Genomic DNA, 13,418 nt, shown 5'->3' on the forward strand with positions numbered 1-13,418 from the left:
AATATTTGCTTTCTCATAGGACAAGCAGGATGGTAGTCCTCACATATGTGTGAATACAGAGCTGAGGATGTCCGAGATATGCACCAAATGTACCCAAGACGTGCATTGGCAAAACAAGTGGGGTGGAATTTGGTAGAGGGCATCCTGAACCCTAACGGGCAGGCAGAAGGGTGTTGGGACATCAAGCTGGATAAAAGGTTGTGCAAGACAGACTGGCCGAAGATGGAATCTTGTCTTCCAGCCGTGTCCAAACAATAATGGGCTGTAAAGGTATGGAGAGAACTCCAGGTGGCAGCCCTACAAATATCAGGAAGCAGCACCAACCGTAGCTGCACTACTGAAGTTGCCATGGCCCTGATAGAATGTGCTTTAACACGGTCTTGAAGTGGAATGCCTGCTTGCTGATAGCAAAAGGATATGCAGTCCGCTAACCCACAGGTTGCCCCAATCTGGTGGAATGGAAAGAAACAAACAGTTGAGAGGTTTTCCTGTGGGCAGTTGTATGGCCAGATAACATCAAGGGGCACCCTGCAGCGCTTCTCACCCCACAGTAATGGGAGGGGAAGTGAAGGAAACAGCTTGATCTTCACCTGGAACTGGAAAGAAGCAGCGATGTAAGTGCTGCGATCATTAGACCCGCCCCCCCCATGACATCACTAACATTGGACAGCCTCAACACCAGGTGTCGCGCGCCGGGCGTCGCGTGCCGAAGGGGTGCGACAAAGGGGCGCACCGCTTCGTGCAAACCTTTGTGTATATGTAAAAATTTATATTAATGTTTCCTTTGTTAACTAAGCTGTTTCATTGTATTCGACTAAGGAATTTTTTCCTGCTTTTTCTGTTTCACTGTAAACCGGCATGATTTGCATTTAATGCAAGAATGTCGGTATATAAAAGTTAAAAATAAATAAATAAAATAAATAGAATGCTAGAGCCCATTTATAATCAAGGGTATGCAAAGCCTGTTCTCCTGAATTAGAATGGGGCCTAGGGAAGAAGGTAGGTAGTATGATGGATTGAATATTGTGAAACTCAGATACTACCTTAGGCAAAAACTTAGGGTGAGTGCAGAGTACTACCCATCATGCAGAAGTTTAGTGTAAGGCGGGTAGGTAACTAGAGCCTGTAACTCACTAACTCTGCGAGCAGACATGATTGCCAGAAGAAAAATCACTTTCCATGTGAGATAGCGAAGATCACAGGATTGGAGAGGCACGAATGGTGGTTTCATGAGCGACCCAAAACTAGGTTAAGTTCCCAAGAAGGGGCCAGAGGGTTTGAGGTGGAGTAAGCACTTCAAAAATCATGTTACAAGGGGTTGTACTGAAATGGGAACATCCGCAACACCTTTATGTAAGGTGGCTACCGCACTGACATGCATCCTGATGGAAGTAGTTTTTAGACTTGACTCTGATAGGTGCCAGAGGTAGTCCAGAAACTTCGTGGTGGAACAAGTGAAAGGATCAAGGGACAGTGAGGAACACCATGACTTAAACCTGTTCCATTTGTAAAAATAAGATTTTCTCGTGGAAGGCTTCTGTGAAGCAATCAGGACACGGGAAGGTGGCTCCGAAAGGTTGAGCGGCTGATGAATTAACCTTTCAACATCCAGGCAGTCAGGGACAAGGCTTGAAGACTGGGGTGGCGTAGCACCCGTCATTCTGAGTGATCAGAAGCGGGGCATTCCCCAGGGGAATGTGCTTGCGAATGGAGAGGTCCTGAAAAATCAGAAACCACACTTGGCGTGGCCAGTGAGGGGCTATCAGGATCATGGTTCCCTTGTCCTGACGTAGCTTCACGAGAGTCTTTGAGAGAAGTGGAAGTGGAGGGAATCCATAGAGGAGACCGGTGGCCCATGAGAGGGAGAATGTGTCCCATGTTAGTGAATGTTGGCTGCAAGTGAGCAAGCAAATTTTCTCTACTTTGTGGTTTTGAGGTGTCGCAAAGAGGTCTATATAAGGGTACCCTCAACGTTGGAATATCGAGTTCGCTACTGTGGGGTTGAGAGACCACTCGTGCAGCTGAAAAGTGCAATTCAGCCTGTCTGCCAACACATTGTCCACTCCCGGTAAGTAGGTGGCCCTGAGGTACATCGAGTGGGAAAGGACCTCCACCCATATCTGTGTAGCTTCCTGACACAGGAGGTAGGAGCCCGTCCCTCCCTGCTTGTTGATGTACCACATGGCCACACCTGGTTATCTGTCTGAATCAGGATGACCTGGTAGGAGAGGCGATCCTGAAACACTCTGAGAGCATATCTGATTGCTTGTAGCTCCAGGAAATTGATTTGGTGTTTGGCTTCCTCTGGAGACCAAGACCCTTGAGTTTGTAAATTGGCAACATGTGCTCCCCAGCCGAGGTTGGAAGCATCGGTGGTAAGGGTTACTTGAGGATCTGGAGTCTGGTAAGGTAGGCCTTGGAGGAGATTGGTCTGATTTTTCCACCAAGCTAGAGACTGACAAAGTGGGTTGGTGATGTGGACAATGGTTGATAGTGGTTGAATGGATTGAGTCCATTGTGACCGTAGAGTCCACTGCATGACTCTCATGGCCAAACGGGCCATTAAGGTAACATGTACGGAGGAAGCCATGTGTCCCAGTAAGATGAGGAAATGGTGTGCAGTTGAGCGTTATCGAGATTGTAGCTGGTGTGCGAGACAAGTGAGAGTGAGAGCTCGTTCTTGAGGCAGAAATGCCTTTGCTTTGAAGGTGTCCAAGTCTGCCCCTATGAATAACAAAGTTTGAGATGGGACTAAGCAGGATTTTTTGTAATTGATGAGAAATCTAGAGAGATCAGAGTGTGTAAGGTAAGACGTAGGGACGTCAGAGCAGCTTGCTGAGTAGAAGCCCTGATCAACCAATCGTCGAGATAGGGGAGACGTGAACACCTTGCGTCCTGAGGAAGGCTGCTACTACTGCGAGACAATTGGTGAAAACTCGTGGTGCAGATGCTAGGCTGAATGGGAGCACTCTGTATTGATAATGCTTTTGGCCCTACCAGGAATCTCAGAAATCTGCGAGGAGACTGAGTTATCGCAATGTGTGTGTTAGCGTCCTGGAGGCCTAGAGAGCAGAGCCAGTCTTCCCTTTGCAGAAGAGGAAGGAGGGAACCCAAGGTTACCATGTTGAACTTTTCTCGTTGGAGGTACTTGTTGAGGGCACGCAGGTCCAGAATTGGACAAACGCCGCCTGACCTTTTTGGGATTAGAAAGTACCGGGAATAGAATCTGAGGCCCTGTTGGGAGTAGGGCACTTGTTCGATTGCTCTGGATTGAAGGAGGAGGGAGACCTCCTGATCCAGGAGTAGTGAGTGGTTTGATGTTCCCCATGTCTGCCAAGGTGGGGAATCTGGTGGGATGAAGTGAAAGTTCAGGTGATAACCTTGAGAGATTTTGGCAAGAACCCATTGGTCCGAGGTGATTGTGTGCCATATCTTGTTGAAATGGCACAATCAACCTCCTACTGGCAGGAGAGAAGAAAAACTGATACTTCACACAACCAGCACAGCTCTCTGCTTCAACGGCAGGGGAGAAGAAAAACCTGATACTTCACGCATATCCAGCATAGCTCTTTGCTTCAACGGCAGGGGAGAAGAAAAACTGATACTTCACGCATATCCAGCATAGCTCTCTGCTTCAACGGCAGGGGAGAAGAAAAACTGATACTTCACGCATATCCAGCATAGCTCTCTGCTTCAACGGCAGGGGAGAAGAAAAACAACCAATAAGGGCTGAATAACATAGTCTGGGTAAAACAAATAAGTATGGGTGTAGCTTGCTTATTGCGGTGGTTACTACCCCTACTACCCCTAACTAATCAAGCTTGATATGTCACTTGGATGCAGCTCCATCACTGCTCTCTACATTAATGGTGGGGGTGGAAGGGAAATAGAACCAAAGAGCTAAGAGAAACAGATAAGTATGAGAAAAAAAATGTGTGAAGCTTGCTGTGCAGACTGGATGGGCCGTTTGGTCTTCTTCTGCCGTCATTTCTATGTTTCTATGTGGCAGTGGAAGCTGCTGTTCTCTCTATGAAAGAGTCAAAAACCAGAAGCAGGGCCTGGCTGAGGAGCTGCCTGTGGTTTTGGCTTACGAGGTTGATGGGACTGGGCCTTCTGGACAGGCTTAGTGGAGCGACCTCTAGATGGTGGTGGATAGGACTTCCTTTGACGGTAGAACGACTTTTTGGAGTCCTTCCTGAATGCTTGCTTGGCTGGATATTCAGAAGGCATCAGAGAGAGTAGGTGAAGAGTCTCATGATGATCCTTGAGCTGCGCCACTGTTTGCTGGATCTGTTCACCAAACAGATTGTCTCCAATGCAAGGCAGATCGGACAATCTGTCCTGGAGTTCAGGACTTAAGCCAGGCCCATCTTCTTGCAGAAATAGCAGCTGCAGATACTCTGGAAGTAGTGTAAAAAATGTCATAAGATGATCTTATTTCATGTTTTCCCGCTTCAAAACCTTTGTGAACCAGTGTTTGTAGCTATTCCTGGAAATGCTGAGGCAGTGACTCTGCAAAGTCCTGTATTTGTTTGAATAGGACCTGTTGTACTGGGTCATATAAAGCTGGTAAGAAGCGATCCGAGAGATAAGCATTGATTCCTGGAAGATACGCCAACCAATGGCATCCAGGAATTTGTGCTCTTTGCCTGGAGGGAAGGAAGAATGAGGCTTTGAGCATCGGGCCTTCTTTTGGGCAGTCTCAACAACTACGGATTGGTGATCCAATCAGGGTTTTTGGAACCCTGGAGCTGACTGGACCAAATATGTGGTATCTTCTTTTCGGTTGACTGGTGCCACCAAACCAGAGTGTTCCCAATTCTTCTTCAGAAGATCCAGAAGAACTTGATGGATAGGGATAGAGGTGATTTCTTTCGGAGCGTCCAGAAATTGTAGAAGGTCTATCATCCTGTTCAGTCTGCAGCTGGAAGGAAACTAACTCAGACATTTCTTTCACAAAATTAATGAAGGACAAGTCCTCTGGAGGAGAACGTTTCCTGCTTTCGGTAGGAGAGGGTGGTTATGGTAAATCATTGGTGTCCTGGGATGAGTCATCGGTCCATGTATCATAGGGTTCATCACCGTGCCCCCCAGGAACCTTAGAGGGACGGGATGAAGGTATTCCCGAAGGTCCCGGTCTAGGCTCTGAAGGCATCGAGGGAGTTACCGGAGGCATCGATGGACGGATTGGCGGCATCGATGGTTGAGGCATTGGCAGGACTCCTGATGGAGGAAGATAGAACGGTGTTTCTCCTCTCGATGACAGAGGAAGTAGAGAGGGCACCGGAACAGTCGGTGTCCCCCGGATCCATCGGAGGAAAAGCGGCTAGTAGTGCTTCCATCCTCGAGAGCAGCGGTGCCAGCGCTACCGGAATGGGATCGATGGTTGGTTCAGGAATCAGCACTGGTTTCGGCATCGGAGGAATCTGGAATCTTTGCATCACCTTGCCGATGGCCTCCTGAACCATCCGGTCCAGCTCTTCACGGAGACCTGGAGCGATCAGCCCCAGTTCCAGAAGGGGAGAAAGAGGCAGAGGCATAGCCGGAGGGACCACCGTTAAAGGCAGAATCGCGGCTCCCATTACCTGTCCGGGTGAGGGTTGCCTCGGTGACCCGGACTCAGAAAGGGTCGATGCCTTTTCTGGACGGGGTTTCTTCGGCGGCGGATCGGACGATGGCAAGGTCGATAATTTGCCTTCGTCGATGGTCCGAGGCTTACGGTGTCGATGTTTTTCTCGACGATCCCCTTGGTCCTAAGGGGGAACAGAGGTAGCCGATGGCCGGGAAGTCGTCGATGCTGGACGGACACCTGCTGGTGCCCGATGCTGGCGCGACGTAGATGGCGCCAATTCGGATGATGTCGTCAGAGTTTGAGACCGAAAGAGAAGTTCCATCTTCTCCATTCTGGCTTTGCGACCTTTTGATGTCATTAAGGCACATTTGGTGCAAGTCAGGACATGATGCTCACACCCAAGGCACATTACACAGACTTTATGGGGGTCTGTGATGGACATTGTGTGAGCAGAGTCAGGGCACCGATGGATCCCCAACGCCATGGCCTTTGAAAAAAATGTAGCCGTGGTGCGGTCGACGGCCAGTAGGCTGCGAGGGCCAGACTCGACGGGAATCGACCGGAACCTGGTAAAAAACTTACCGGACCACCGCGGAAGTAAAGAATTGAATAGGGGGACCCCCTGAGGGGTATTAATGATGAAATAATTCTGTGAGGAAAATTCCTGTCAGGAATCTCTGTAGAGCTCCTTAACCCGTGTGACTACTGCTGCATGGAAAAAAGAAGACTGAAGGGAGACCCCTGCTAGTTGCAGGGTTAGTTCCATCCTGGGCATGCCCAGTAGGTGCCAGTCAAAGTTCTAGAAACTTTGACAAAAGTGTTCCGTGATTGGGCTCCATCCTGTGATGTCACCCATATGTGAGGACTACCATCCTGCTTGTCCTGTGAGAACACAGGAGTTCAATAATCAGTCTAAGCTCATGCTCCATGCAATTACAGTATCTATTCTAAGTTACTTACCTTCAAATATTTTAGTCCTCAAAAGTTTGAATATTTGCAAATTAGTGCAAAGAAACAGAAGTTATTTCTGTTCCTTATTCTCTCTACCTTATCAGAACAGGACATGGATCATTACAATGCACCAGAGTATGTGGAAACCTCATTCATTTCAGACTGGACCTATCAATGTCTGCAATGCCACTGTAAGAGGGCCCGGGTTAAATGCTCCTCCCTTGGTAATTAGTGTGGCCAGTTCTTGAGCATGAATAAAATAAGATATTTTTGGAAGGAAAGATGACAAAATACTTCTGTTCCCCTCCCCTTCATGAAGGAGTGAGTGTGTTGCACATGAGGGTACTTCTTGTAATGTTGTACACCATTTCTTCCACAATTATTCAGAGGTTTTATTGCAGATGTTTATTTGGCAGGTTCACTTTCCCTTAGTGCTTGCCTAAAGCCTTTAAAATAATGAATGCATGTGATATTTTCTTTTAACACAAACATATCAAGATGGAGCCCAATTTACGGGAGAGAGAAGCTAAAGGTCAGTGGGAATTTTCATATGCTGTAAATTTATGAGTATAGGTGGAAACAGAGTTCCAGCCGGGGTCTGAATCAGTGTAGTAATTACACAGCTAGACTCGTTTTAGGGCATTTCAGAGCAATGCCAGAGGCAGGGCTCTCACCTCAGTTTAGAAATGCTTGCTTTTGGAGAAGCTGACGTGTCCAGTCCAAATGGACAGTAGAAGAAATTCATCACTGTACACAAAGCAGGAAGACCAGATTAATAAAATGTTTCACTAATATGGAAGCCATTACAAGCAGAAATGAAACAGGTTTGGATTAATTAGACCTGAAGACTTCAAATCCCAAACCTATTCTTTTCCCTCTCTTATGTGCAATCGTATGACACAGAGCAGGAGGAAAGGTACCAGAGCTTCTTCTGCTTGTTTCCCAATCAGAAGAGCAGGTTTTCTGTGGAGGTTCATGCCTGCCTGGCATACATGTCTCTTCAAAAGAAAGGAGGCAGTAAGGTTGCTCATTTTTAGGCACTGAAACTAGTACTTCTCTGTCTCAACTGCTCCGTCGCAGAGCATTTGAGAGAAGAGACAAACTCCAGTTACGTTTTTTTAATAAAATCAAATCACATCAACCTAAACCAGAAGACTCTTCGCAACCAGGTAGAAAGGGTCAAAGTTTCACCTGATGATTATTCCATAATCTGTCAACAGGCTTAATCTATGAGAAAATAGAAATGCAGTGAGTTGTTTTGTTTACCTGAGCGGAGCTGTTTAATTCGGCCATTGCTTGTGGCAGTGTCCACAGGGAGAAAGTCCTTGAACCAGGAGATTTCAGGGTCAGGGTTCCCACTAGCAGCGCACAACATGGTGGCTGTACGAGTCTTCTCTACCACCTTCAGTTGGGGCCCCATGTTAATTGTTGGGAAACCGTGTGGCAGCTGGTTCTCTGCAAAACAGAAAACAGAACATTGTATGTTGAAAAAATGATGCAGGGGAGCTGGGTTTGAATACATTGGTGATTAGAGATGTACTTCAGATGATAAAGATCTTCACAAATAGGATGGTTTAGACTTATCTGAGATGGGCACTACAGTCCTTAGCCACTGTTTCAAGTCCTACTTATGCAATCATATAAATTAAGCAAGGGGAGATGCACAATTTGCTCTCTCAACAAGCAAACTTAGGCGAGAAAAACCAAAGTAAGCCTTCAAGATATAAAAGCCCAAACTAAACAGTCAGCAACATATAATACACAGCAAGCAAAAGTAGAGAAGTGATAACTGTCAAAGTAGTTAGTGGAAAAACAAAACAAAGATGAGAGAGAGAGGCAAAGCATTATCTAGGAGAGTCATGTAAGTGAATACTCAGGTCTTATTAACGAAAGCACAGAACTGGAGCTACCATAGCAGAGGTAGATTTGAATGTCGCTGAATTCATTGCAGGGCTGCTACGTCCAGTAGGCAAACTAGGCGGTTGCCTAGAGCACCAACATTTTGGGTCAGGAAAATCCCACCAGCATGAAGCCAAGAGAGCTGCTGTCCAGAACCAATTCCACCAAAGAACAGAGAGATGTGCTGGAGCTCCTGTTGCTGGTAGGAGGGATAACTATGCTAGAGGTTCGTTGGGGAGGGGGTGCATGACCAATGGTTTGCATAGGGTGCCAAATACTCTTGCACTGCCCTTCTCTGACTCTTGGTGTAACAGAACCCAGAATTGGGATGTGCCCATCCCAGACTATTGTCTCTTCAGAAGAGACAGTGTAGAGAAAGGGGGGGAGATGGGAAGAGGAGTTCTTTATATCAAGAACATAATATTAACCATTAAAATAAAGAGAGAGTAGGGAGAAAGTGAATTACTGTGGGTTGCCTGGAAAAACCTAAGATAATGACTGTGTATACTGGAACAGCATATAGTCCTCCAGCAAGAGAAAAAAGTTCGGTCATAAAAGGCCTAACTAGAATAGAATGCAATGGCAAGATTCTGCTTGTATATGGCTTTAGCCAAAGTGAACTGGAGCAGAAGTCCAAATTTAGTCATGGACAACACAGACAGCACTTCCAGCTCCAAATTTACATGGTAAGTAGCGCATCAAGTTGGAGACACTATATTTATTTTTATTGATTTATTTAGCCATTTTATATACCGTGATTCCAAGTGAAGATCACAATGGTTTACATCATGACAAATATCATAGGTAGCCAATTACATTCAATTGACGCATTCATGTGTCATACATTTTAGCGAAAGACACGTACATTAGCTAAGGCAGTTGGGGAGGGGAAATATACAGGGACGGGGTAGCGGGGATGAGGGAGCATTTTTAACAAAAGGTGCAGTGGGGATATAAAGAAGGGGGTTGAGAAAAGAAGTTTCAGATACATTTATTTGTGCTGGGTTGGAAAGAAAGTGGTAATGAGATCCTTAAGGTAGGTTCATCATGAGTTGTTAGGAACTGGGGAACCTTTTGGGGAAGGGGGGAGTCTCTTCTGAAGGGATGGGCTCCACCTTAACCAAGGTGGAACCAGACTGCTGGCGCTAACCTTTAAAAAGAAGATAGAGCAGCTTTTAAACTAGAACAAAGGGGAAAGCCAACAGTCGCTCAGCAGCGCATGGTTTGGAGAGAGGTATCTTTAAAGGATACTAATGATGCATTAGAATTAGGGCATCCCGACAGTGAGGTTCCAATAATTAGAAAAGTAGTCCAAGTGCCTGTAACTAAAAACTCACCTGAGCTAAAAAATTCTAACTTATCCCTATCAATTAAAAAGCAGAATGAAAATACAAATAAAAAAAAACAAACTTTGAAATGTTTGTATGCTAATGCCAGAAGTCTAAGAAGTAAGATGGGAGAATTAGAAGGTATAGCAGTGAATGATGACAGACTTAATTGGCATCTCAGAGACATGGTGGAAAGAGGATAACCAATGGGACAGTGCTATACCGGGGTACAAATTATATCACAATGACAGAGAGGAGCACTCGGGAGGAGGTGTGGTGCTTTATGTCCGGGATGGCATAGAGTCCAACAGGATAAACATCCTGCATGAGACTAAATACAAAATTGAATCTTTATGGGTAGAAATCCCTTGTGTGTCGGGGACGACTATAGTGGTAAGGGTATACTACCGTCCACCTGGTCAAGATGGTGAGACAGACAGTGAAATGCTAAGAGAAATTAGGGAAGCTAACCAAACTGGTAGTGCAGTAATAATAGGAGACTTCAATTACCCCAATATAGACTGGGTAAATGTATCATCGGGTCACGCTAGAGATAACGTTCCTGGATGGAATAAATGATAGCTTTATGGAGCAATTGGTTCAGGAACCGACGAGAGAGGGAGCAATTTTAGATCTAATTCTCAGTGGAGCACAGGACTTGGTGAGAGAGGTAACGGTGGTGGGGCCTCTTGGCAATAGTGATCATAATATGATTAAATTTGATTTAATGACTGGAAAAGGAACAGTGTGCAAATCCAAGGCTTTCGTGCTAAACTTTCAAAAGGGAAACTTTGATAAAATGAGAAAAATTGTTAGAAAAAAACTGAAAGGAGCAGCTACAAAAGTAAAATATGTCCAAGAGGCGTGGTCATTGTTAAAAAATACCATTCTAGAAGCACAGTCCAGATCTATTCCACACATTAAGGTGGAAAAAAGGCAAAACGATTACCGGCATGGTTAAAAGGGTGAAAGAAGCCATTTTAGCCAAAAGATCTTCATTCAAAAATTGGAAGAAGGATCCAACAGAAGAAAATAGGATAAAGCATAAACATTGGCAAATTAAATGTAAGACATTGATAAGACAGGCTAAGAGAGAATTTGAAAAGAATTTGGCTGTAGAGGCAAAAACTCACAGTAAAAACTTTTTAAAATATATCCGAAGCAGAAAGCCTGTGAGGGAGTCAGTTGGACAGTTAGATGATCGAGGGGTTAAAGAGGCACTTAGAGAAAATAAGGCCATCACGGAAAGATTAAATGTTTTCTTTGCTTCGGTGTTTACTGACGAGGATGTTGGGAAGGTACCCTTAATGGAGAAGGTTTTCATGGGTAATGATTCAGATGGACTGAATCAAATCACGGTGAACCTAGAAGATGTGGTAGGCCTGATTGACAAACTGAAGAGTAGTAAATCACCTGGACCGGATGGATTACACCACAGAGCTCTGAAGGAACTAAAAAATGAAATTTCAGACCTATTAGTAAAAATTTGTAACCCATCATTAAAATTATCCATTGTACCTGAAGACTGGAGGATGGCAAATGTAACCCCAATATTTAAAAAGGGCTCCAAGGGCGATCCGGGAAACTACAGACCGGTTAGCCTTACTTCAGTGCCAGGAAAAATAGTGGAAAGTGCTCTAAACATCAAAATCACAGAACATATAGAAAGACATGGTTTAATGGAACAAAGTCAGCATGGCTTTACCCAGGGCAAATCTTGCCTCACAAATCTGCTTCACTTTTTTGAAGGAGTTAATAAACATGTGGATAAAGGTGAACCAGTAGATGTAGTGTACTTGGATTTTCAGAAGGCGTTTGACAAAGTTCCTCATGAGAGGCTTCTAGGAAAAGTAAAAAGTCATGGGATAGGTGGCGATGTCCTTTCGTGGATTGCAAACTGGCTAAAAGACAGGAAACAGAGAGTAGGATTAAATGGACAATTTTCTCAGTGGAAGGGAGTGGACAGCGGAGTGCCTCAGGGATCTGTATTGTGACCCTTACTTTTCAATATATTTATAAATGATCTGGAAAGAAATACGACGAGTGAGATAATGAAATTTGCAGATGACACAAAATTGTTCAGAGTAGTTAAATCACAAGCAGATTGTGATAAATTGCAGGAAGACCTTGTGAGACTGGAAAATTGGGCATCCAAATGGCAGATAAAATTCAATGTGGATAAGTACAAGGTGATGCATATAGGGAAAAATAACCCATGATATAATTACACAATGTTGGGTTCCATATTAGGTGCTACAACCCAAGAAAGAGATCTAGGTGTCATAGTGGATAACACATTGAAATAGTCTGTTCAGTGTGCTGCGGCAGTCAAAAAAGCAAACAGAATGTTGGGAATTATTAGAAAGGGAATGGTGAATAAAACGGAAAATGTCATAATGCCTCTGTATCGCTCCATGGTGAGACCGCACCTTGAATACTGTGTACAATTCTGGTCGCTGCATCTCAAAAAAGATATAATTGCAATGGAGAAGGTACAGAGAAGGGCTACCAAAATGATAAGGGGAATGGAACAGCTCCCCTATGAGGAAAGACTAAAGAGGTTAGGACTTTTCAGCTTGGAGAAGAGACGGCTGAGGGGGGATATGATAGAGATGTTTAAAATTATGAGAGGTCTAGAACAGGTAGATGTGAATCTGTTATTTACTCTTTCGGATAGTAGAAAGACTAGGGGGCACTCCATGAAGTTAGCATGGGGCACATTTAAAACTAATCGGAGAAAGTTCTTTTTTACTCAACGCACAATTAAACTCTGGAATTTGTTGCCAGAGGATGTGGTTAGTGCAGTTAGTATAGCTGGGTTTAAAAAAGGATTGGATAAGTTCTTGGAGGAGAAGTCCATTACCTGCTATTAAGTTCACTTAGAGAATAGCCACTGCCATTAGCAATGGTAACATGGAATAGACTTAGTTTTTGGGTACTTGCCAGGTTCTTATGGTCTGGATTGGCCATTGTTGGAAACAGGATGCTGGGCTTGATGGACCCTTGGTCTGATCCATGTTCTTAATAAATTAATGAAAAGGGAATTTGTCTTTGAAAATCTCATGCCTCAGGTATAAACATATTGTGAGCCCTCTGAGGCCAGGGAAATATCCACAGTATCTGAATGTGATCCACTTTGAAGCACTGAAAAAGCATAATATCTCATCATTTGCAGGGCCTGCTCCCGGTACAGCCCCTTTTCGTTGCCCTGAGGGCGGAGAAGCATTTTTTCTGCAAGGGCTAACCCTCCGTTTACCCACAGAAATCCCTATGAAAATTGCCCCAATGGGTTTAGATTACAATTCAGGTTACCAACTAGGAAATAACTTTCATTTCTTCTCCCCCAATTGTAGCAATGGATTGGAGGGGGCAGCAAGTTATGAATAAATGTATGTATAAATAAATAAATGAAGTTGACTCAAAGGGAAAAATGTATTTTTCAAAAAATTATTCAGGTAAAATAGTACATTTGACTATCAGAAACCATATCAACCGTGCATAATGCTGAAATAGGTGGCTTTCTGGGGTGCCTAACCTTTACAGCTTTGGCAGAAAGTTGGCAGGATACATGAAAGAACCAATAATGATTTGCACTATAATTTTATGCTTAAATGTACCTTTAAAAGTGATAATTAAGAGGAACTCACAACAGGAAAAGACATGCTTCA

The 13,418-nt window shown here is 44.5% G+C and overlaps 1 protein-coding gene across 4 annotated transcripts in view; it reads right to left on the reverse strand.

Annotated features, from left to right (window-relative positions):
* Positions 1 to 13,418, reverse strand: part of PTPRF (protein tyrosine phosphatase receptor type F) — a 792,879-nt gene that overhangs the window by 391,389 nt on the left and 388,072 nt on the right. For all 4 annotated transcript variants that reach the window (XM_029617709.1, XM_029617708.1, XM_029617711.1 and 1 more), the window contains exon 6: positions 7,790 to 7,978. In XM_029617709.1, the coding sequence (XP_029473569.1) occupies positions 7,790 to 7,978 (189 nt within the window). The remainder of the gene's footprint in view (positions 1 to 7,789; positions 7,979 to 13,418) is intronic.

The sequence above is a fragment of the Rhinatrema bivittatum genome, chromosome 10 (genome assembly GCF_901001135.1).
Source record: "Rhinatrema bivittatum chromosome 10, aRhiBiv1.1, whole genome shotgun sequence".
Taxonomy (NCBI): domain Eukaryota; kingdom Metazoa; phylum Chordata; class Amphibia; order Gymnophiona; family Rhinatrematidae; genus Rhinatrema; species Rhinatrema bivittatum.